This window comes from Talpa occidentalis, unplaced genomic scaffold (genome assembly GCF_014898055.3).
Source record: "Talpa occidentalis isolate TD23 unplaced genomic scaffold, MPIMG_talOcc4v2.1 talOcc4.8, whole genome shotgun sequence".
NCBI lineage: Eukaryota > Metazoa > Chordata > Mammalia > Eulipotyphla > Talpidae > Talpa > Talpa occidentalis.
The window spans coordinates 62624133-62649841 of NW_023605194.1; the positions used below are offsets into that span (position 1 = coordinate 62624133).

Below are 25709 nucleotides of genomic sequence, written 5' to 3' on the forward strand. Positions count from 1 at the left end.
CTCATTAAATTGAAATCCCACAATACCTTCAAAAATTTGTTATGAACCCTCATCTACTTTGTTTTAAATTTTAAGCTATTAAAATACTCCTGCAATGAACACCTTTTTATCAATTAAAGTTTAACCAAAAAAGCAGAAGGAATCAGAGACTCATATAAGATATTGCAAGATAAGATATCTTAAGATAACGCAAATATTCGTTTAGGCATTATGACACGTCTGGCTAGGCAAGTCCAAATTCATCAAGAAAGGTAAGCTGGAACTCAGACATAAACTACAGTTATTGTACACTGGCAGAATTTCTTTATCAGGGAAGCTTTACTTCTGTATTAAAACCTTTCAACTGCTTGAATCAGGACCATTCTTATTATCCAGGATAATCTTAAATAAAATTAGCTGATTATGGACTTTAATCATGGCTACAGAAAACCTTCACAACATATCTTGGTTATTGTTGGATTGAATAACAGGCACTCTAACCTAGCTAAGCTGACTCATCAAAGACCATAAAAACTTTGGCTGAATATGTGATATTCAGTATATTCTTTTTGTGTAAAGGTTTATTTATTTATGCATACAAGAACTGGGGTACAGGCCGGAGGTGTGGGTGGTGAGAAGATTCACCAGAGACAGAGTGGGGAGCAGAACAGGCAGATTAAAATCACTGCTGAAGCAGTAAATGAAATAACAGGTAGGTTATTTTATTTATCCACATATTTTTGAAGTATATTTTGATATAGAAGTTGCTGGGCATTGTGGTAGGCATACTAAGAGCTTGGACATAAAAATATGCTTCAAAAATATGTGGAAAAATAAAAATAACCTATCTGTTATTTCATTTACTGCTTTGATTAATTTTTTTCTGTAATGAATAACTTTATATGGCATTGAGCTATTGATTTTATTTACATATCTCTGATTTTTAGTGATAACTTTTTATATACAATGTTGGTAAATTGTAAACTGCCTGTTTCTATTAGTATTTTCTGAACATTGGAGGGGGACTTTTAAGTATTAAAAATGATGATTTTGTCATATAAGTTATAATCATTTATCTCTATTTGCTAGTTTGCTTTTTGAGTTTTGTGACCAGAATTCGCATGTGGCCTCCTGGTCATGTTTCTCATCTGCTCCAGAGTTTTCTCCATCTCTGTATGGAAATTGACAACTGTCTTTGTGTCTCTAGGGAGCCTAACCATTGACCACAGCAAAAGGGTGGAGGGTCATGACATTAGATGACACTATCCAGTGGGTAGCATTTGAGCATCCAAAAACAGAAAGAGGGTTCACCATAAGCTTACTTCTGTTGTTTCCCATCTTGGTATTACTACTGCCCACTAAGTTATTCAAGCCCAAAAATTTTACTATAATCCTAATTTCTCTCTTTATATAACAACACAAATCCAACCCACAAGTCTAGTTGATGCTACTTCAAAAACACACCTCAATGTGTCCATGTCTTTTGTTTCTTCTACTCTCACACTGGTCCCAGCCACCCCCACTCCTTGTCCGAACCACAGCAGTAACTCCCCAGCTAGTCTAGCCATTTCACATTTGACTTCTTAAAATCCATTTCCATACATAAAGATCTTACTCAAGTATTTATAAAATAAAATTACTTTTCTGCTTAAATTTCCTCCCTTTTTCCCCATTTATCCCACCCCATCCACACACCTTTGGGGGTAGTTACTTACCAAAGCAAATGTTTCTCTTTTGTCCTCTCCTTCACTGCTTCTGACTTTGTGTGCAAATGTGCTTTTCTTCCACACTCTCTCTCTCTCTCCTCACTTTTGTTCTTGACTGATGGGCATGCAATTAGAAAGACTGGCAGAAAGAATAAGTGTTCTGTCAAATTTAGGAACAAATCTAATCTGAGTGGGGAGAGGGAGAATGATCACTTGTCTATATGTGCAAGACTGCAGAACTAATTTTAGCCAGTGTTGTTCAGGATGAGTGCAGCTCCCCATGTTAGTATGGCAAGAACGTACCCTTTTCCCATGCCTGATCCCTCAGAATATCCTCACACCACTTCTCTAAGGCAACTTGAAACAGGCATGAAAAAGAGGTCCGGAGATTCATGACTTATGTTACCAATATTAAAGAATGGCTGAAAGACTACCAAGTTGCTTATCTTGTGTATATTTAATCTCTTCTCAGCAGAGGTCAAGGGATCAAGCCCAAACCTATGTGTTCACTCACATGCAAAATGTTCTTGTGTCTTCCCCTACAGCGAAATCACCAAAAATTCCTTGGAAAATATCTTACCACAAATGAAATGTCATTTTACCTGGAATTTATATGATGAAGAAAGTTCTTTAGATGATTTAGAAGACAGAGTGCATGATCAGGTAGAATTTCTAAACACAGATTCAAAGCAATCATGTACAACCTGTTTGCCTATGTTAAACACGTCCAAGGCCAGAACCAGGCTGCTCTGGAACACTTACACCAAGCAGAGGAGTTTATCCCACACAGGCAGGCCCACCAAGGCAAGATCAGAAGACTGATCACCTGGGGAAACTATGCCTGGGTCTATTATCATATGGGTAGACTTCCAGAAGCAACAGGCTTACATCTTCGAGGTGGAAATCTTTGCAAGACATATGCAAGCCCCTATAGCATTGAATGACCTGAGATTGACTGTGAGGAAGGATGGGCGCTTTTAAAATGGGGAGAAAAGTATTATGAGCAGGCTAAGGAGTGCTTCAAAGGCTCTGGGAAAAAACTTGCCAACGCAGAGTTTTCCCTAGGATTGGCGATCACATTTTATCGTTTGGGTGACAAAGCACCAACGGAGAACACCATGCACCTTCTGAGGCAGGCCATCCAGCTGAATCCTGAAAACCATATATTAAAGTGCTTCTCACTCTCGCTCTTCAAAAGCTCAAGAAGGAAGCAGAAGGAGACAAGCTGCTAGAAGAGACCTTGAAGAAAACACCGTGTCCAACAGATGTCCTCTGCAGTGCTGCCAAATATTACCGGAATAAAGGGATTGTGGACACAGCTATAGAATTGCTGAAAAAGGCTTTAGATCAGTGCCAAATAACGTCTACCAGCATCTCCAGATTGCATGCTGCTATAGGGCGAAAGTCAGACAAATACAGAGGTCAAGAAAATGGGCCACTAATGAGGATGAAGAACTACAGGAAATGATGGGAAATGCTGTGGACCATTTTAAGAAAGTTGTTGAGTTGAATGTCAACCTCCCCCAGGCCTGCTCAGACCTCGCCTGCCTCTACACCATTACAGATCAGTATGATGAGGCAGAGTATTACTTCCAGAAGGAATTCAGCAAGGACCTCTCTTCCGCAGAGAGACAGGTGCTGCATCTGCGGTATGGCAACTTCCAGCAGTACCAACGCAGGCACAATGATGCCGCCATCTGCCATTACTTGGAGGGTTTGAACATCAGTGGAACTTTGACCGAGAAGGAAAAGCTGATCACAAACCTCAGAAAACTTGCCAATAAATGGCTCTCACAAAGCACTACAGATGCAGTGGGTTGGCAACTCTCCAGATTCATTTGTGAACTGAATAGAAAAGGGTACCCAATATCTGGTGATGCTAAGAGAGGCCTGGGATGCCTGTTGGACCCGCCAGCTTCAGAGCCTGGCAAATGTGTCCCTGCACATGTCCATCTGAGAAGGGAGGTAAAGAAATGGCAGAGGCTGCAGGTGGGGCCCACCACTCATAAGAACAGACAGAACCTCTAAAGGGAGTCAATAGCCAAGATTCCAGACCTGTTGTAAATGATGCTATGAACATTGTGGACCATGTGGGTTTTTGCATTGACAGTTTCTTACTCTTTGGATAAATGCCCAGGAGTAGGCTTGCTGGGTCACACAGTATTAGTGCTTCTTAGTTTTTTTTAAATAAATCCACATTTCATTCCATAATGGTTGCACTATTGTACATTCCCATCAGCAGTATAGTAGAGTTCCTCTTTCTCCTCATCCTCTCTGGCACTTATTGCTGAAGGTCTTTTTAAGATGTGCCTTTCCCATGGGTGTGAAATGGTATCTGGTTCTGCCTTTAGCCTGAATCTCTTTTACTGGAATGATAAACATATTTTCATGTCTCTGGTCAAAACCTCTAATGCTAAGTTAAATATAACTGGTGACAGTAGGCATCTTTGCTTTATTCCTGAGGGCAAAGCTTTTAGTTTTCACCATTAAATATTATATGGGCCATTTATTTGTGACATACGGCCTTTGCTAATTGAGGTAGATTCCTTTTATTCCTGTCTTTTTTTTTAAAAGATTTATTTATTTATGCACACAAGAACTGGGGGGTACAGGCCAGAGGTGTGGGGGTGGGCGGCGAGAGGAGTCCCCAGAAAGAGAGTGGGAACAGAACTGACTGAAATACACTGCTGAGGGGAGCAGCGGGCAAGTCAGGAGAGGTCTGCTGCGCCATGTGTTTTGCTCCCTGGCTGGCCGGGAATTGAACTTACTGCAGTGGCTGTGGATTGCCTCATAGGTTGCGTCTTAACCTTTGCGCCACCAGGGAGGCCTCTGTTCCTGTCTTGTTTAGAGTTTTATCATAAATGGGTGCCGAGTCTTATCAAATGATTTCTATGCAACTATTGATATGACCATATGGTTTTTACCTTTACTTCTGTTGATGTGCTATATTAAAATAATTGATGTATATTAATTGTTTAATATATATAAGCAATAATAATATAGAACATATTAGTCTATATTGTATTAAAATAATTGATGTATATTAATCCATTCTTGCATCCCTGGAATAAATCCCATTTGATTATGGTGTGTAATCCTTGTGGAGTTAGCCAGTTTTGTCTAGTCTTTTAGATTTTTTTAAATCAGGAGGCCACAAAAATCACACCCAGATTGCTGGGGAAACAGGGCATCACCTAGAGATCCCGAACCATGAGCTGGGGCAATGATTGCCTTCATCCTGGGTTGACTCTCCTGGGTAAGGTATGAGTACATTCTGTGTTTGGTTTTTTTTTTTTAAAAGAAGATTCATTTATTTATCCAAGAATTGGGATACAGGCCAGAGATGTGGGAGGGTGAGAGAATTCACCAGAGAGAGAACGGGGAACAGATTAGGCATATGGACCAAAGACACTGCTGAGGGTAGCATGGGCGAGATAGGAGAGGTCTGCCGCACCATGTGGGAATCTCCCTGGCTGGCCGGAATCAAACCGGCGCTACAGAGGTTGTGGACAGCTTCACAGCACTGTGCTCAACCTGCTGCGCCTCCTCGAGGGGAGAAGGGGGCTGCAGAGTCACAGGATAGAAGGAGCCTGTGTCCAGGAATCACTGGGTGGAGGATCACTCTCAGCTGCCCAAGAGCACCACATTTGGACAGTCACCTGAGCAAGAAATAAACTTCTTTTATAGTGTTGTTTATATTTTTGAATTTCTTCATCAGAGCAGCTAGTTGTGTGGAAGCAATAATTCCTTTCTTAGGGATATATTTCCAAACTTGATTTTTCCCAACTCTGAAATATTTGGGGTCTGATTTTATACTCTTCTGCTGTTTGGGCAGTACAAGTATCCCTTTATACAGAATTCCTAGCTCTGCATTCTCTCAGTAAAATCCCAGGTTTTCTCTATGGCCAAGAAGGAAGATCAAGAGCATAACTGAATCTGAAATGGCAACCCATGTCAGCCACTTGACAACACAGTAGTTGTAGCCTCACATTAGCGCACAGATCACTTTTAGGTGAGTGACCCCTGACTAGAGAAGTAAATGCCTTAGTGGGCATTATTTATGTTCCAGGCACTCTCAGGATCTATATGTAATGGTCCATTTATCATCATAAAATGCTACGTGGTAAATATTAATGTAATTCCTATTTTACCAATGAAGAAACTGAGTTATAAAGAGGTTGCTACCTCTACCATGTAAGCATCTGTTAGACCTTAGCCTCTATCCTCCCCTAGTATATAATTCCTCTTACTGACGCTACTTGTTCTTTTTTTCTGTAGCTCTTATCACATACATCTAATTTTATTTACAAAACATATTATTTACAAATACTGTTGTAAATACTATTGTATTTGCAGATACTATTTATTATTTACAAATACTATTATATTTGTTGACTTGGATTGCCATAATAAAATATTAAACTGGGTAGATTACACATCAGAAATGTATTTTCTCACAGTTATGGGGGTTCAAAATCAAGGTGCCCGGCCTCCCTGGTGGCGTAAGGGGTTAAGTCTTAGCACAATGAAGCTATTGGCAGCCTCTGCAACACAAATTCAATCCCAGGCCAGGAAATAACCCACATGGCGCAGCAGACCTCTCCTGTCTCGCCTGCTCTCCCCTCAGCAGTGTATTTCAGTCAGTCTGCCTGTTCTGTCCCCACTGTCTCTGGTGAATCCTCTCACCGCCCCCACCCTAAGCCTCCGCCCATACACTCTGGCCTATATCCCAGTTCTTGGGTGCATAAATAAAACAAAATCTTTAAAAGAAAAAATCAAGGTGCCAGCAGAGTTGGTTTCTCATAAAGCCTCTTTTCTTGGCTGGCCTCTGCCAAAGATGGCCAAAGCCACCTTCCTGCCATGTCCTCCCACAGACTTTTCCTCTGGTGTCTCTTTTCGTTTTAAAGTTATCAGTTCTATTGAATGAAGGCCCAACAGTTGTGACCTCATTTAATCTGCATTGCCTCCTTGAAGGCCTTGTCTCCAAAAAACAGTCACATTAAGTTTAGAGTCAACATGTGAATGGGGTAGGGGTCACAATTCAGTCCATATAACCATATTGCCTTCTTGATAAGATCCAAGCCACCATAAAGATTAGAATCTTGGTGTACTAATGTATCCCAAGTTTATAATGGTACCTAACAGAGAGAAGGTATTCAATATGTATTATATGTTTTATTGAATATGTTATAATTTTATAGGTATGTGAACAAATGAATAAATGAATGAATGCAGCAAATATTTTCTTTTTTTTTTTTTTTTTTTTTCAAATATTAAATTTTTTTTATATTCCCCCATACAATTGCAAACGCCCCATTCTGACCCCAATCCTTCCCCTCCCGCCCCCCACCCCCCAAAAAGTGTCTCTGGTTCATAGTTTTGTTGATTTTGATTTTCACTTTCTTATATTCATTTTCCTGGTCCCTTATTTAAGTTTTCTAGATTCCTGCTATGAGTGAGACCATCCGGTATTTTTCTTTTTCTTTTTGGCTTATTTCGCTGAGCATGATCCCTTCCAGTCCATCCATGTTGCTGCAAATTGCATGTGTTTATCTTTTTTGAATGCTGAGTAATATTCCATGGTATATATGTACCACATCTTCTTGATCCAGTCATCTATTTTTGGGCATTTGGGTTGTTTCCAAAGCTTAGCTATTGTAAACAGTGCTGCTATAAACATAGGGGTGCAGGTGTTCTTTGGAATTGATGTTTCTGTGTCCTTTGGGTAAATACCTAGGAGTGGAATTGCTGGATCATATGGAAGCTCTATGTTTAGTAGGTCCAGAAATCTCCACACAGCTCTCCATAGTGGTTGGACCAGTTTGCACTCCCACCAACAGTGCACAAGAGTTCCTTTTTCTCCACATCCTCGCCAACATTTGTTGTTGCTAGTTTTTTTAATATGTGCCATTCTCACTGGTGTGAGATGGTATCTCATGGTAGTTTTGATTTGCATTTCCCTGATTACAAGTGATGTTGAACATTTTTCATATGTCTGTTGGCCATTTGCATTTCCTCTTCAGAGAAGTTTCTTTTTAGCTCTTCTGCCCATTTTTTGACTGGATTATTTTCTTTGTTGTTGCTGAGTCTCATCAGCTCTTTGCAGATTTTTGTGATCAGTCCTTTATCATTAGTGTTGGGTGCAAAAATGTTCTCCCAGTTGGTGGGTTTCTCTTTGTTTTCTTATTGTCTCTTTTGCTGTGCAGAAGCTCTTTAATTTGATGTAGTCCCAGCTGTTTATCTTTCTCTTCACTATCACTGCTTTGGGTGATGTGTCTATAAAGATGTCTTTGATGTGCAAATCCCGTAGTGTTTCGCCTATATTTCCTTCTATGTATTTTATGGTTTCAGGTCTTATGTCTAGTTCTTTATCCATTTTGAGTTGATTTTTGTGTATGGTGTGACAGTGGTCAAGCTTCATTCTTTTGCATGTAGCGACCCAGTTTTCCCAGCACCATTTATTGAACAAACTTTCTTTGCTCCAATGCATAGTCTTTGCTCCTTTGTCAAAGATTAGTTGACCATAAATCTGTGGGTTATTTCTGGATTTTCTATTCGATTCCATTGGTCTGTATGTCTGTTCTTGTTCCAATACCATGCAGTTTTGATGATTATGGCTTTGTAGTATAGTTTGAAGTCTGGGAGTGTGATGCCTCCATTTCCTTCTTTTTTTTTCAGTAGAGCTTTGGCTATTCGGGGTTTTTGGTGATTCCATATGAATTTCATCAATAATTGTTCTATTTCTTTGAAGAATGCCATTGAATTTTGATTGGAATAGCATTGAATCTGTATATTGCTTTGGTAGGATGGCCATTTTAATAATGTTTATTCTTCCAATCCATGAGCAGGGGATGTCTTTCCATTTCTTTGTGTCTTCTTCTATTTCTTTTAACAGTGTTTTATAGTTTTCTTTGTATAGGTCCTTTACCTCTTTTGTTAGATTTATTCCCAAATATTTGATTTTTTTGTTTTGATAATAAAAAGGGTGGTTTTTTTGATTTCTTCTTCTTCAGATTTATTGTTTGTGTATAGGAAGGCTACTGACTTTTGCGTGTTGATTTTGTATCCTGCCACTTTACTGAATTGATTGATGAGTTGAATTAGTTTTTCTGTGGAGATTTTGGGGTTCTCTATGTATATTATCATATCATCTGCAAATAGTGATAGTTTGACTTCTTCTTTTCCTATTTGGATTCCTTGGATGTCTTTCTCTTGTCTTATTGCTCTGGCTAGGACTTCCAGTATTATATTGAAAAGCAGTGGTGAGAGTGGACATCCTTGTCTTGTTCCAGATCTTAATGGAATTGCTTTCAGCTTTCACCATTGAGAATGATACTGGCTGTTGGCTTGTCATAGATGGCCTTTATGATGTTGAGGTATGTTCCTTGTATCCCAAGAATTCAAGGGCTTTATCATGAATGGGTGTTGCACTTTGTCGAAAGCTTTCTCAGCATCTATTGATATTATCATATGGTTTTTATATTTCTTTTTGTTGATGTTTGGATAACGTTGATTGATTTTCGGATGTTAAACCATCCTTGTGCCCTGGAATGAATCCAACTTGGTCGTGGTGAATTATCTTATGGATACATTGTTGGATTCTGATAGCTAAAATTTTATTGAGGATTTTTGCATCAGTGTTCATTAGGGAGATTGGCCTATAGTTTTCCTTTTTTGTGTTGTCCTTATTCGGTTTGGTATTAGTGTAATATTGGCTTCATAGAACGTGTTTGGTATTGTCCCTTCCTTCTCAATTTTTTGGAAGAGTTTGTGAAGGATAGGCACTAATTCGTCTCTGAATGTTTGGTAGAATTCATTTGTAAATCCATCAGGTCCTGGGCTTTTGTTTTTGGGGAGGTTTTTAATTACCATTTCAATTTCGCTGCTTGTAATTGGTCTGTTTAGGTGTTCTATTTCTTCTTTATCTAGCTTTGGGTGATTGTAGAGTTGTAGGAATTTGTCCATCTCCTCTAGATTGTTGAACTTGTTTCCATATAACTGTTCATAGTAGTTACTGATTATTCTTTTGATTTCTGCTGTGTCCGTTGTGATTTCTCCTCTTTCATTTATGATTCTGTGTATTTGTGCTTTCTCCCTTTTTTCCTTTGTGAGCCTGGCTAGGGGTTTGTCTATTTTATTTATTTTTTCAAAGAACCAGCTCTTGGTTTCATTGATCTTTGGATTGTTTTTTTAGTTTCAATTTCATTTATTTCTGCTTTGGTTTTTATTATTTCTTCTTCTACTGGTTCTGGGGTTTTTTGTTGTTCTTTTTCTAGATCTTTGAGCTTCGAGATGAGGTTGTTTCTTTGAGTTCTTTCTTGTTTTTTGATGTGAGCTTCTATTGCTATATATTTTCCTCTTATTACTGCTTTTGCTGCATCCCATACATTTAGGATATTGGTGTCCTCCTTGTCATTCAATTCAAAGAATTTTTTAATTTCTTCTTTGATCTCCTCGTTAGTCCAGTGGTCTTCCAGTAGTGTGGCTTTTAATCTCCATGAGGTAGGATAGTTCCTTGCCTTCTTTTTATGATTTATTTCTAGTTTGATGCCTTCGTGGTCAGAAAAGATGGTTGGTATGATTTCAATCTTGGTGTATCTGTTGATGTTTGTCTTGTGCCCCAGTATGTGATCGATCCTGGAGAATGATCCGTGTGCGCTTGAGAAAAATGTGTACTCCGTTTTTTTTGGGTTTAGTGTTCTATAGATGTCTGTTAAGCCCAAATGCTCTAGGTCCTTATTTAGAGCTTTAGTTTCTTTACTTATTTTTTGTCTTGTTGATCTATCCATTGTTGATAGTGGTGTGTTGAAGTCTCCCACTACATATGTGTTTTCTCTGATGTCTGTTTTCAGAGAGGACAACAGTTGTCTGATATATTTTGGTGCTCTTTCGTTTGGTGAGTATATGTTAATGAGTGTTATTTCTTCTTGAAGTATTGTCCCCTTAATCATAATGTCGTGACCATTGGGGTCTCTTTTTATTTTTTTGAGTTTGAAGTCTGTTTTATCTGATATAAGTATAGCTGTTCCTGCTTTCTTTTTTGGCCCATTTGCTTGTAGGATTGTTTTCCATCCTTTGACTTTGAGCCTATTTTTATCTTTTGTAGCTAAATGTGTTTCCTGGAGACAGCAAAAGGTTGGGTTTTGTTTCTTAATCCAGGCTGCAACTCTGTGTCTTTTTATTGAAGAGTTTAGTCCATTTACATTTAGAGTTAATATTGATATGTTAGCATCTGTATTTGCCATTATGTTTGTCTTTCCTTTGATTTTATTTATTTATTCTTTTAATAACTTTTTTTTTTTTTGGTCTTCTTTCGTTGTTATTCGTCCCTCTGAGGTTCTGGCTTTAGGATTCCTTGTAGTATTTTTTGGAGTGGGGGTTTAGTCGCAATGAAATTCCGGAGTTTCTCTTTGTCTGGGAAGGTCCATATTCTTTCTTCATGGAGGAAAGAGAGCTTTGCGGGATAGAGTATTCTTGGTTGGCATCTGTTTTTCTTGGAGTCTGTTGACTATGTCCCTCCACTCTCTCCTTGCCCGTAGTGTTTCTTCAGAGAAGTCTGATGTCAGCCTGATTGGTTTTCCTTTGAATGTTATCTGTTTCTTCCCTCTTGTCAGCTTCATTATTTTTTCCTTGTCCTGGATTCTTGGGAGCTTTACTATTATGTGTCTTGCTGTGTTTTTCCTTTCGTCGTGGAAGTTTGGTGTTCTTCTTGCTTCTTGTATATCAATTTTCAGCTCCTTCTTCTCATTTGGGAAGTTCTCTTCAATTATATCCATGAATATTTTCTCTGTTCCTACATCTCTCTCCTCTCCTTCTGGAATTCCTATAACTCTTATATTTCCTTTCCTCATGGAGTCAGATAGTTCCCGAAGTCTTTCTTCATTCTTTTTCCTTCGTACTTCTCTTTCCTTTTCTGTTTTGGTTCTTTTTATTTCTGTGTCTTCAAGATTACTTATTCGTTCTTCCATTTCATCTATTCTGCTTTCATTGCTTTTCCCAGAGTTCTTTAGTTCCTCCATTAATTCTTTGATCTCCTGCATTTCTCTTACTTCCCTCTTTAGGGACTCAATTTCCTTCTTCTGATCTATCACTTTTTTAATCATGGCAATTTTAATTCTCTTTCTGGAAGGCTCAGAAGTTCTTCCAAGTTGCTGTCGTTGCAATCTGGGGAGTGGTTTTCTTTTTGTGGTGTGCTTCTTTCCTGAGGAGTTTTTAGGTTGCGTGTGGTTCTTCTACTCCCTACTGTCTGTTTTCTAATTTGTCATATGCGTTGGGACACTGTGTTGCTCGGACTGACTGACATCTTGGGTGAACTTCTCCGCTCCCCTCTGGCTCTTCGAGGAGCCATCTCTGTCTTCTGGGGAGCTTTCTGCTGTTTTAGGCAGTTTTTACTGAAGAAATGTCCCTGTTCTCAAATGGCGAAGCGGGATGCAGTCCCTGCGCCTCCGGTTTCAGGCACACTCTTCTGCGCACCCGGTCTGCCCCGGACGTGGGTGCCTGCTCCCTCTGTGGGCTCAGACTGCTGGTCGGAAGGGGCCTGGCGTGGAATAACTTCCCGGCTGGCCACTGGGTCCTCCAGAAACCTTCTGCCCTTTTCAAGCAGTCTTAAGAAATGTCCTGTTTTATAGGGTGTTAGTGACTTTTTTTTTCCTGGTCGCTAGGTGGCGCCAGAGATCTCTCCTATTGTCCTTGGGGGGCTGTTTTTCGCCTCCCCCCACCCCGTGGGACAGAGAACAGAGCAGGAATGGTAGGGTACACCTCAACAGCTTTGGGGTGCTGTTCCTTGTGCCCCACCGTCATGGAGAAAACCACGCCCCGAATTTTCGGCCCCGGTCTCAGTTCAAAGCCCTCAGTTCCAGGACGCGGGCTGTAGCCCAGTTCAGTGGCGCGGGAATGGCGCCTTTTGAACCCCGCTCCCGTGCCTGGGCGCCTGGTTCCTGCTCACTCAGGGAGGGACCTTCACCTCAGTGAGGACCTCGCGCGCGTCTCCCCGCAAGCCTAGGTCGCAGGCGCGGGGACCTGGGCAGCGGCGATCCAGGTCTGCACTTGCTTTTCAAGCGCACCGAGCGCACCGCGTTTCCGCGCCAGCTTACCGGCAGCCCGGGCTGTGTGCGCGTCTCCCGGGTCTTTGTTCTTCTCTAATGCGCCCGGAGCCGTTCGCTCACCGCCGCAGCGGATCCTGCAGTGTTCGCCTCAGCTCCCGTTCACGGGGTGTGGTGGCTGCAATAGTTCCTTTCCACTCACACTCCCGCTTGCTGCGTAGTTTGTTCTTGTGGGTCGTTTTGGTTTGTTGTTCCTCCTCTCTGCCGGTCGGAGAGTGCTGCCTCTGTGGGCGGGGGAGGGGAGCAGGGTTCTGCGCTTCCCTCCCTTCTAGTCCTCTTTTATGGCCAGTTTCTTCTTCGGGCAATTCGCTGGTGTCACCCGTTTATCTTCCGTGTCCCGGTTCTCACTGGGACCTGCCGCTTTTCCTCCCTATTCACTTTTTTTTAATGGGAGATCTTACTCGCAGCGTCTCCTCGCCGCCATGTTGCTCCGCCCCACTTCTGCAGCAAATATTTCTAATGTACAAGAGGGATCCAAATTGTCCCAGCATAAGTTAACTTGGAGGATCTTATTTCCTGCTTATGAATATAGAGAACTGCTTACCTCCCACAGACTGTTCAAATGCAGCTGAAACAGCTGATACTGAAAAAAAATAATGTTGAATTGACTGTAAAAAAGAAATAGGAATAGGGAGCTATTGAATTAACTCTAGCAAATTTTAGAAGCCAAATTTTTTTAATTAATTAATTTATATATATTTTACACCGGTGTTCATTTTTAAACAATGTTTGCTTTCTCCCCCCGCCCTCAGGTGTAGTCCCCATAGAATTTCTTTCACCAATTCACCCATGCACCATCACCTCAGTCCTCTGTGCTCCTCCCTCCCTCCTAGAAGCCACTTTTAAACCAATTTTAATTTTAAGCCAATTTTAAAATATCATTTTAAACACACATCTGTTTGTTAATATGTACAGGAAGGAATGGTATGTTAGGTGGGAACATATTATTCCCAACTTGTAGACCCTTGTGGAGATCAAGAAAACCCATCAGGATATGTGAAAATTCTTCTAGCTGATATAAATACTATTGAATTAGCCATCAGCTATTCTGGATGGGCAAAAAAAGGAAGAGATTGTTTGGCCCACCTTTGGAATTTCTGATTCACTCCATCTAGGATGGAACCTGAGAATTTGCATTGCCAGCAGGTGAAGGTGATATTCCTGGTGGTTGATGACAATAATTTATACAATTTGTAGTCGATGCAGCCCCTCAGGAGACAGCAAACAAGGACTCTACCTTACTCTTGACTGACACAAGGACTGTCCTAGGTCTGTCCTCTAGGACAAAGACAAATATTTGTAACAACCAGAGTAATCAAAACTCGATAAGTTTCATTTTCTCAAGATAAACACTGCTAGGGAAAATTTGGTTTCTCTTTCCACTTTCTGTTTTGTAATCACAGGGCACATTCTCACACTAACCCAAGTGTGAGGACAGCGCAGACATTGCTACTGTGGCAGCAATAGCCACGGGCACTGGCCTTCCACATTTCTGAAGAGTAAATCAGTACCTCTAGGTATTTCAAAACAGCAATCATGTGGTTGCTTTGTGCTTCCTCCCAGCCAGTACTTTCAGTAATAAGATGTAAGCATTTCTATCCAATTCCAGTTTTGTAATGCAAATTGCAAAAAACAAAACTTAGTTTCCTGTTTCAACATTCTTGTGTCCCTTAACAGTTACTTCTATAAATTCACAGAACTATGACTAGAACTAGAACCTGTAACTCTTTTTTTTTTTTTTTAAAGATTTATTTATTTATACAAGCACTGGGTACAGTCAGAAGCGCGGGAGGTGAGAGAATTCACCAGAGCCAGAGCAGGGAGCAGAACAGACAGAGTGACAAGTACACTGCTGAGGGGAGCAGCGGGGCGGCAGGAGGGGTCTGTGCGCCATATGGGACCCTCGCCTGGCAGCCGCGGATCAAACTGGTGCTGCAGAGGCTGCGGGCAGCTTCGCAACCCAGCGCTCAACCGCTGCACCACCGTGGAGGCCCAGAACCTGTAACTCTTGAATGGATTTAAAACTAAGAGTTTTCAACTGCGATAAGCTTAGCTAATAAATAGGTAGCTTGTCAAGAAGCACAGCTTTCACATTGACTGCCCTAGGCAAAAAGATCCAAGGTATAATGTTTTTCTGCAAGACTGAATAAACTGCTTTAGCAATCTCAGTTTTCTGGAAAATAGTTACATCTTTGCTCTGTGTAACTTTGCTGGGGCCAGCCTCAGCACACTGTCGTTTCAGGGGTTTCCCTAAGGATGAGACTGCGTAGACGAATCTGAGGGATTAGTGGGAGGGGGAGTGAGGAGACACAAACACTTGATCAGGGTGCAGACATCATCCTGCTGAGGGTCTCAGCAGCCCTTTATTTATACATTGCAAGCAAACTGAGAGTACATAAGCATATGTATTAGAGTAGGAAGATAAGAATCTTCACATCTTCCTCTAGAACAGCCAGGGGTTTATTTGCCATTCAACAGAGGTCTTAACATTCTTTGTTTTGAAGAAGGCACAGTTGCTAAACACAAGTATTCTTAGAATAGTCATTTATCTTAAACCATTATTTTATTACTAGCAAAAACTTATGTGACTGAAACTAACATTTCTATGTTTATCATGGTGAATGATTAACTAAGGGCAAGGGAAGCAAAGGACAGGATGTTACCTGGGGGAAAGGAGACAAAGGGATATTTTCTAACTAACCTATAAAGTTTAGACTAACATATAACCATATGATTAAAGCAAAAAACAGAAGGCTTTTATATGGAAGTTATCATCTAATAGTATATTGTTTTAATAAGATATTGATTCAATATTAAGGAACCAAGGGCCTGGAGGGCGTCAATGCCAGACAAGCCGCACTGACTCTTCCCTAGCCCCAAGCTCTCAATTAAGGGAGGAATTCTCCTAATCTAACAAAAGAGTTTTTCTACCTATTACTCCTATACTTATTTAGTCAGCCTAGTTCCTGTATCTAACTTTAACATCAAGGGAAAATTCCTTTTTCTTGATTGTTGTTTTAAGGAACTACAAATATTTCATCAGAGGCAGGGCTGGAGATAGTTATAGCTTTTGATTTTCAGAATGGTTAATACATGATATATAAGTAGTTTAATGTTACAGGGCAGCCCCAATATAAAACGGGTTACCTGGCCAGAAAAAAACTGAAAGAATTCAAGCTAGGGATAAAACTGCTTAAGCTCATGGTTGAGGCCACGTTTGGGTCAAAAACACACCCACAAGAACCGTATGCACAGGAGAAAAAAGCAGACCTTTCAAGACGTGAAACAAATATTTCACTGCGAGTCCTGCAGACCTAGTGTGCTTATGGTGACCAACGCAAGGAAAGTTACTTTGGGCTGGTCAACCACGGGTGTAGCTTGGAAGCCACATTGGGTGCCAAACTGTTACAGGGCAGCCCCAATATAAAATGGGTTGCCTAGCTGTGGGTCCCCACCTGCAAGCTTAAAAGGGACTTATTAATACTCTCCTGCAGGCACACACAAAAAAAGGTTAATAAAAGGTTTATTTACAAGGGAAGGGGAAATGAGGAAATGTACAACTCAGGAAGAAAATAGGGAAATAAAGTCTTAAATGCTTCCTTCCCGATCCGCCAACCTGGAAACCCAATGGCACTCTGAGAGCTGGCCGAGAGCCAAGAGCTGGAGGAGAGCCCAAAGAAGACCCCCAAGGCCCACATGTCTGGTTTTATACCAAACCTGGCTGCTTAACTCCAGCCTCAGTTCCCAGCAACCTTCCCTTTGGTGGTGATGGGATTTGTCTTTCCCAATGTCCTGATGGCTTTGGTCTGGAGTGGGGGTGGAGTCCACAAAGCCTGTATGGAATTAGCTTAAGACATCCTTTTCCCCCTAACAGTAACATTGACTATTTTCAAGTGCATTATTTGTGCTGCCAAGGTTATTAGCTTAACCAGTCACAAAATTGTTGATGACTTATTCTTGAATACATACTCTAACAGCTACCATACCAACTGTCACTGAAAGGGAACTGTTAAGGAAAAGGGAACTATTAAGGAAAAGGAACTCTTTCCCTGCTAAAGAGCCATAGACATGGAAATGTAAGTAAAAGACAAGTTTGCTTCCTTAATAAGCACATCTAAACAAGGCCTGGCAGCCTGCTAGGCTGGTTGTTCTCCCAAGCCATTCTCAAAGATCTGTATCCTTCCCCTTTTCCTGTGTCAAGAATTTGTATGCTAACTAACCAATGTTATCAATGAATCATGCAGTGCCATTTGCTGTCAAATTGGTTATTCAGTAATTGATCAAACAGCATTTGCAGTTTTACTTTTAGACAAGATCGGGCGCGTTCAGGGTGGTATGGCCGTAGACTGCAGTTTTACTTTTAAATGCATATTTTAACAATGGTAGAAACTAGCCATAAACAAATGAGAAGAATCTAGCAAAAGTCAGCTAATGAGATTCCTGACTTTTCAGGAATCTGCGCCATACCTGGACCCTTGTCAGACAACATGAGTAGCATGGCTCCCAGCATCACTTCCTGACCTTAAAGTCAGGAAGCACCTGGTGCTTCCTTGGGTCTGTGGACATTATAATCCTTTTCTGATTAAAGAAAACAAAGTTTTTCTATCATAACAGACTATGGCTGCAAATTGTGATTGTGGTTGCTGAATACCTGGGGATTTTAAATGCTGTGGAGTTCAGAGAGCTGAGAATGTGTAGAAATGTTAGAAACTATTTGGTTTGGATTATGGAAGATAATGAATCCTAGAATATCAGAGGAGCTAAAGTCCTGGAAAAGGCAGGCATCAAAATTTCCCTTCTGACCTCTTTGGTTAATGATTTTAGTTATTAGTTACAGTAAAAACTAAGTTATTGTGTGCCAGGCATTTTCCTAAAGACACTTCATATATCAACCTATTTAATCCTCACAATACCATCACAAGTTGGTAACAGGAATATTCCCAATTCACAGAAGAGAAATTAAAGCGAAGAGACAAGTAGTCATTGACCTGGGCTCACAGCAGAATAAATAGACCCCGGTATCAAATGTGGATAGACTGACAACATACAGAGTCCTTGGTGCTAATCATATATTCATTCATTTGGCAACTACTTTCATAAAATAATTTTTATGGAAGAAATATTACATTATAAAATTATATAAATTTCATTATAAGCCAACCTCAGTATACAAAACGTTCCTTTCATACTAAAAGTCCAGTTTCATCCTTCACCACACAGTTGAATCCTTTTCCCTGATTTACTCGCCCTGCCCCCTTCTCCCTTTCTTGCTAATAACCATTAATTTGGTCTTATGGTTTAAAAGTTTATTTTTGTTTCATTCATCCAGAAAAGGAACTGCTAAGAAAAAGAAATCTTTCCCTGCAAAAGAGTCATAGACCTGGAAATGTAAAGTAAATAATAAGTTTGCTTCCTTCATAAGCATATCTAAACAAGGTCTGGCAGCCTACTAGGCTGATTGATCTCCCAGGCCATCCTGGAAGATCTGCATCCTTCCCTTTTCCTGTGTCAAGAATTAGTATGCTAACTAACCAACTTTATCAATGTAAAGTGGTTGTGTCTAAAAGAAACTCTTTGTCTCTAGACCAGCGCTCAGACCTTAAGGGACTACCCAAGTCTGAGACCTCATGCATGAGTAATAAAGCTTTCCTGACCTCACCATTCCTAAAGTACCGCCTGTTCTTCCCCTGCCTGGGTAAAAGGCAAGAATTTATTTCTGCAACAATCCATTTGTTTGATGTCTCTATATACCACATATAAGTGGAAATAATACAGTATTTGTCATTCTCCCTCTGACTTTTCTCACAAAGCATAATACCTCTCGGTCCATACATACCACATCTTCCTTATCCACTTTTTGAACACCTGCCATGCTCAGGTATTATTGCAAGGACATGAGATGCAGCAGTATAGACAACAGCAAACCCCTGCTCCAGGAAGGCTTCCTGGCTGCAGGACATACTGGCTATCAAGGCAGGCAGAGTGAGGGGAGGTTGACACTAAGGGAGTAAGGTGCTTTGTGAAGGTGTTCTTCTCTGGGCTCCTTGCTGTCAGTTCATCCAGAACCAGAGAAAATTCTACTAATTCATAGTTTGGTTCTTGCTCAAGATTCATTTCCCTTGGGAATGCTGCTGGTTTCACTTTCCAGTTTCAGTTTCTCTTTCCTCAAGTCAAGTGCAGAAAAAACAGTCAGAAGTAACAACGGATGTTTCCATAAATAGGCCTTTTTAGGATGTATTTGAGGTGGAGGAGGAAGATTGCTGAAGAGTCCAGGAAACTAAACTGCAGTCTTTCAGAAGAGCGTGATGATCATGAGGTAAGGAGGCTCCCTTCTTTGCTCGTATTGCCAATGACTATTCTATCTTGCCAGTCCCAAACAGTCAGGCCCCAAAGACCCTGAACTGTTCGGCGGCAGCAATGTTTGTTCATATAGCATCAATATGCTGCAGGTTGTGTATCTGTCTTCCTGGATGACATGTTTCCTCCTAATTTATTTTCAGACTCATAGTCAAGCCTCATAAGGCATCTCTCACCAGGGGAGCATGGAGCTGTGGGCAGAGTTGCTTAATCCGGCAGTTGCTTCATTTAAAGATGGGTTTGGGGAAAGTGCTCCTGTCACTCTTTTGTTCCTTATTTGAAAGGATTAAGTGAAAGATTTTAACAAAACTCTTTTTTTTCAATTGAGGTAACATAGAACTGGTAGCCTCAGTTCTATAGTCAGTTTCTAGGGTTAGTTCTTAGCTTGGTTTTCTCTGACCCTATGTTCGATTTCTCTAAATTAACGCCATCAGTGTTTGTCTTTCTCTTCTGACTTATTTTGCTTAGCAAATGACGTGAGATTATTTATTTTATTTTATTTTTATTTTTTTTTTTTTTTTTGCTAAATTCCTATGTAACAAAAGATCTCTTTTCAGTAGACATTGTGAAAGATGGACTGGGGATAGCAACCCATTTCATGTTGAGATGGATTTTGCTTGTGGCATGCTCATTCATCTGGATTTGCACTAGGACTGGTAAAACAACAGAAACATTTTTTAACGCTTAGAAAGCTAGAGTCCTTCTGTCTCAAGTATGAATGGGAGCTGGCTGGAGTCCTGGGAGAAAATAGTTCCCACCTCTAAAATCTTCTCGTATGCCAGAAACAAGCTTGCCCTGGGGAGGAAGTGTTAGCTCACTTGATAAGAAGGGAGCTTTCTGTTTTCTTCCTTTTTGTGGTGTGGGGGTTAGGGAGGGCAGCCAGACCTGATATTTAAGCTCAGTCCTGAGAACTCCTGAATCCTGAGATACCAGCTCCAGCACTTAATTCCTACAGGACACATTGCCTCCTATAAGTTTCCTGATCTCTCTTCCTGAAACAATGTTTTTTTCTGTTTGTCTGCATGTCAGTCTGATAGAAAGAAAGAAAAGACTTGAGATATTTACAGATGTCTGTTTCTGTAGTAATTCAGAATCGATAAAAAACCTTGTTCCTATATCTTAGAATATTAGCATGGTCTCGCAGGATCTTTCTCCAATAATACAGACCACTCAGTCCTTCTCATTTTCATTTATTCTTTAGGTGTACAGACGGTGACCAGGCATTGACCATGTGTGCTAAGATCGTGCTTCTCAAACTTGACTATGTACTAGATCTCCCTGGAGAACTGGCTAAAGACAGATTCCTGGGCTCAGTTGCCCACACTAGATTCTGATTTTCTAGTTCTCGCTTGGGGTTCAAGGATGTAATGGGATTTTTGGTGGTGCAATTACTACTCTGAGACACTGCGGTGCAGCTTTAGCTCTGCACCAAGAGGGCAGTCATTGTGGCTTTCACAATGGGTTAGTTTTTCACTAGGGTTAGTTCTTAGCTTGGCCTTATCTGACCCTATGTTCGATTTTTCCAAATTAACACCGTCAATATTTGTCTGATGGTGTTAGAAGCAGGGGAAGAAATTGTTCTTCCAAACTTGTCTGGGGTTCTGTTCCCATGGTTCACAGGACCCACACATAGGGGTGTGGTGACCCCAACAGTCCTAGAATAGTATGAGGTTAGAGGAACATGGAGTAACTTAGGCTAAAGGAACCTAGAGTGATTCAGGCTCTTTTTTCACCTTCCAGAGGCCTTCCAGACACTGAGCAGACTCAGCAAATTCAGCAGATAGCCCTTAACCTTGATGGTATCCTGCAAGCAAGGAAAAATGTATTAATTAGTTGTGTCGTTATGAGCACACAATTGGCCCTGAGCCTGCTTTGTTCTTTGTACAGTATAAAGGGATGAGAACTCTGCCCAGTGAGACAGTGGGTGTATGGCTACTGCCACCACCACCGCTTGTGTACCCAGCCTCCTGTTGCAACAATAAAGACATCATGTATGACCTGCCCAGGCTCCCTGACTTTTCTCCAGCTTGCTGGCATCTGGAACCTGGCCAGGTTTGGGGTCCTGGCACAACAAATAAGATGCTGGGGGCTTCTGGGACCAGACTCTGTTATTCCCATGTGTGTCCTGGTCTCTATGTGCAACATTCTGCACCACTCTTCCCAAGGGGTGAAGACTCGCTCCTGTGACCTCTCAGTTCCACATCCAGCTTGAATTTGGGTACCCAGACCTGGACCCATCAAATTGTGGGGTAAGGGAATAATATAAAAAGTGAAAGGGCACAGGAAGTAAACGAGAGGTGGCAGGTGTAATCTCCCACTTGGTCAAGCATTTTAAAAGTGATCCTCACCACATGACAGGACTTTCCAGAGATCTCTATTGGATGTCTATGTTGGAGTCCAAAATGTTTAGAATACCAATTCCTGAGAAGCAGGCTGATTAATATATACCATAAAAAAATTAAGTGGGCCCCCCCTCCCCGGTGGCACAGTGGTTGAGCGCTGGGCTGCGAAGCTGCCGCAGCCTCTGCAGTGCTGAGTCCATCCTCAGCCAGCGGTGAGGATCCCACATGGTGTGACAGGCCTCTCCTGCCACGCCTGCTGCTCCCCTCAGCAGTGTATTTTGGCAGTCTGCCTGTTCTGCTCCCTGCTCTGACTCTGGTGAATTCTCTCACCTCCTGCACTTCTGACTATACCCAGTGCTTGTATAAATAAATAAAGAAATCTTAAAAATAAATAAATAAATAAGTGAGAGAAAATGACATTTCAGGAACGCTAATACACAGGCAATGTAGTGAAACAATTTGAAGCAATGAATGATTTTAACCTGCTCATTCTAAAGCTCTTCAAGATAAGGTTTTGTCTATCTGTTTGTTGTTTCTTTTTGTGTGTTTGATTTTTTTGCTTATTTGTTTCTTGCTGTTTCATTTATTTGACCAAGACTGAAGGAAAATGAACTCTTTTCAAGAGTTAAAAGGACACCCTAATGGAAAAAGAGTATTTCCCAAAAAGGAGATACTAACATTGGCTGTGTGCCTTACTCCCTGTTGTGAAAGGAAAGCACAGGAAGGAAGAAAAGTTTCCAAAGCAAATTAGAACAATACGTGCAAAATTATTGAGATCAATTCAATGAGACATGTTAAGAACAGAAATCGCCTGCCTGAGAAGTGGGGGGAAGGGTGATTATATTTTGTTCCAAGATAAAATCTCAAGATATCGCTTATATAAAAATACTAACAAAAGATTAAGTAATACAAAAGCAGGGAAATGACTAAAAGTCAAGAATGGTTGCAATAAAATTTAAATGGTTTAAATAGAAACATTCAGGAAAATGAGAATATATCACAATAATAAAAAGACAAACAAAACTAATTAGATTATTAAAAGTTTATCTAAACAAAAAAGTCAATTAAAGATATATGAAAAGTTCAAATGATTAGATAGCAAATAGAAAATAATGAAGATTTTAAAAGACAAATAAGGAGAACAAAGGAATTGAAAATATAGTAGATAAATTAGAATTGAATTTCAGAGCGATAACCAGAAATCAAATATCAGGTTGAGGACATATTGAAATAACAGAAAACTATAAAGTTAATATTTTCAAAACATAAAATACTGAGTGAAAAAAATTTAAATATACTTACTTCTGAAAAGCTACATAAACTCAAAATATCACTGAAATCAATTTCTACAGATTTGTCGGTCCCTGCAGAGTTCCTTCCAACCAGAAAGCGGGGTCCAGTGCACCCTAATAAAACTGCTCTATTCTGAGGGAAACTTGCCTCAGGCTCAGAGATCTGCCCAATCTCCCTTGTTCTCCTGCTACCAACAATCACTCTATTGCTGCTTTGCCAGACATTTCAACATAATGCCAAAATATAAAAAGGAAAAAAAGGAAAGATTTTTCTCTCTTGATTGACAAAGATGAGAATCATCTTTGCCATGCTCTCTGGTTCTTGCTGCAGGAATTGATGCTATGTTTAAAATTGTTCATCTTCATTTTTCCTATAGTGAGACCAGGAAGAACTCCTTGGAGAGCAGTCTACAACAGTTAAAATGCCATTTCACCTGGAAGTTGGTAGAGGGAGAAAATTCCTTGGGTTATTTTGAAGACAGAGTGTGTAACCAGATTGAGTTCCAAAACACTGAGTTCAAAGCTACAATGTGCAACCTGTTGGCCTACATAAAACACTGCAAGGGCCAAACCGAAGCAGCCCTGGAATGCCTAAAGCAAGCTGAAGAGTTCATCCAACAGGAGCACACTAACCAAGCAGAACTCAGAAGTCTGGTCACCTGGGGAAACTATGCCTGGGTCTACTATCACCTGGGAAGACTCTCAGAAGCTCAGACTTATGTAGACAAGGTGAAACAAGTTTGTGAGAAGTTTTCAAATCCTTACAGTATTGAGTGTCCTGAGATGTATAGCGAGGAAGGGTGGACACGGTTAAAGTGTGGAGATAAGCAAAATGAAAGGGCAATGGTGTGTTTTGAGAAGGCTCTGGAAAGGAAACCAGAGAACCCAGAATTCACCAGTGGACTTGCAATTGCAACTTATCGTCTGGAGGACAGACGACTCCGTAAGAATCCCACTGAACCTCTGCATGAAGCCATTCGACTAAATCCCAACAACCAGTATCTTAAAGTCCTCCTGGCTCTGAAACTGCAAAGGATGAATGAAGAAGATGAAGGAGAGAGGTTAGTTGAAGAGGCCTTGGAGAATGCCCCGTGTGCAACAGATGTGATTCGCCAGGCAGCAAAGTTTTATCGAAGCAAAGGTGACCTGGACAAATCTATGGAACTGCTAGAAAAGGCTTTAGAATATATGCCTGACAATTCTCATGTTCATTTCCATATGGGATACTGCTATAGAGAAAAAGCCTTCAACATGGAAAATATGGGCATATATGAAATGTATGGAGAAAGAGAGAAGTTTCAGGAACTAATAGCACAAGCTATTTATCATTTTAAAATAGCTGAAGAGAGTAATGGAAACTATTTCTCTGTCTGCTCCATTCTTGCCACCCTCTATATAATAGCAGGTCAGTATAAAGAAGCAGAGAATTACTTTCAAAAAGAATTCAGCAAAGAACTTCATCCCATAGCCAAACAGAGGCTCTATCTGCGTTACGGCAACTTTCAGTTGTATCAAATGAAGTGTGAGCACAAGGCCATCCACCATTATATGGAGGGTGTGAAAATACACCAGCAATCCACTGAGAAAGAAAAAATGAAAACTAAACTGCAAAAAATTGCCAGGAAGAGGCTTTCTGTAAACCAAGCAGATGCCAAGGCTTTGTGCCTTTTAGAGTTCCTTCAGGAGCAGGATGGAGAAATGCAGCCAGCAGGTGACAACTCTGAGAGGGGTTGGGACTCTGGAGCCTCATCCCATTAGTGTCTTTAGCTGAGAAATGAGGCCGAGGGAGACGGCACCCACAGAGAGGTGGGAGGGAGCTGAGCCCCAACACCAAGTGAGATTCAACACATTAATAACTGGTATGGCAAATATATGGAGTAGACATTGGGCATGGGCTTTGTAAGACATTAGATCTTAATTATTCTTACCTTTAAAAAAGAAATGATAGCTATGCTATGTGATACAAAGATTATCATCACTACAGTGGCAATCATATTACAATATGTGAATGTATCAATCCACATGTCCGCCTTAAATAGACACAATGCTCTACATCACTACATTTCAATAAATACACATATACAATAACATTTTCATTAAGTAATGAAAGCAATGTCTAAAATTCAAGCATCTGAAAATTAAATTCCAACTACTGTATCACTAGTTTCCGTATTATTGTTGTATGTACTTGAGACCGTAAGTATTTATAGTATAAATTTTTGAAAAAAATATTGTAGATGTAGTTAATAAAACTCTGATGTGATGGAACATAAAGGAGTATTGTAATTTTTCTGAAATTGTGCTCTATTTAAGTCTTTCAGCACCCAATGATAAACAGTATTACAATGGGATGACATAGCTCCACTAATCCTGACTGGTCATAATCAGTGAACACAACAAAAACAGTTTCCTTTATATTCAGCTTATCCTGCACCCACCACCACTCACCCTCATGTGCACAACATCTGCCCAGCACTGACAAGAAGGCTGCTAACTTGTCTCTCACACATTAACATTTCATACATTCACCACATTCTTGTTCCTCTTCTGAACTCCATATTGAGAGATTAGGATGTATCACAGATTCTCTTTACACCCCATCCAGGAAGCAATAGGAAAGTTTTCCCAATTTACAATAGGAAAGAAAAGAAAAAGACTAGATCCTGCAGTCTCTTTTTTGTCAATTCCCTCTTGTCTCTTCAGATGAAAATAGAAGTCACTCAGATACAAAGGGAAACTCATTCCATTTGATTAAGTAGGACAATGTATGCCCCAGGAGAAGGTTGAGCTCACTTGACTGAGGTTCTTGTGACTGGATCTGCTGCCTGGGGAGGAAATCCAGAAGTGGTCTGAGTGCAAGGAAAGATGGGTAGGGCTCCTGGCCTTGAGAAAGGGCTACTTGTACTTGTGTTAAAAGCGTATATAGCCTTG

At 40.6% G+C, this 25709-nt stretch overlaps 1 protein-coding gene and 1 pseudogene across 1 annotated transcript; both read left to right on the forward strand.

Moving 5' to 3' along the window:
* The first annotated feature begins 210 nt into the window (after window positions 1-210).
* Window positions 211-3713, forward strand: LOC119234659 (interferon-induced protein with tetratricopeptide repeats 2-like; annotated as a pseudogene).
* Window positions 3714-18962: 15249 nt separating this feature from the next.
* Window positions 18963-24967, forward strand: LOC119233555 (interferon-induced protein with tetratricopeptide repeats 2-like). Its single transcript, XM_037495999.1, is given in 3 exon segments — window positions 18963-19103; window positions 23156-24519; window positions 24522-24967. Coding segments are annotated over 3 exon segments (1410 nt in total). The 5' UTR covers window positions 18963-19092; the 3' UTR covers window positions 24557-24967.
* Window positions 24968-25709: the final 742 nt, after the last annotated feature.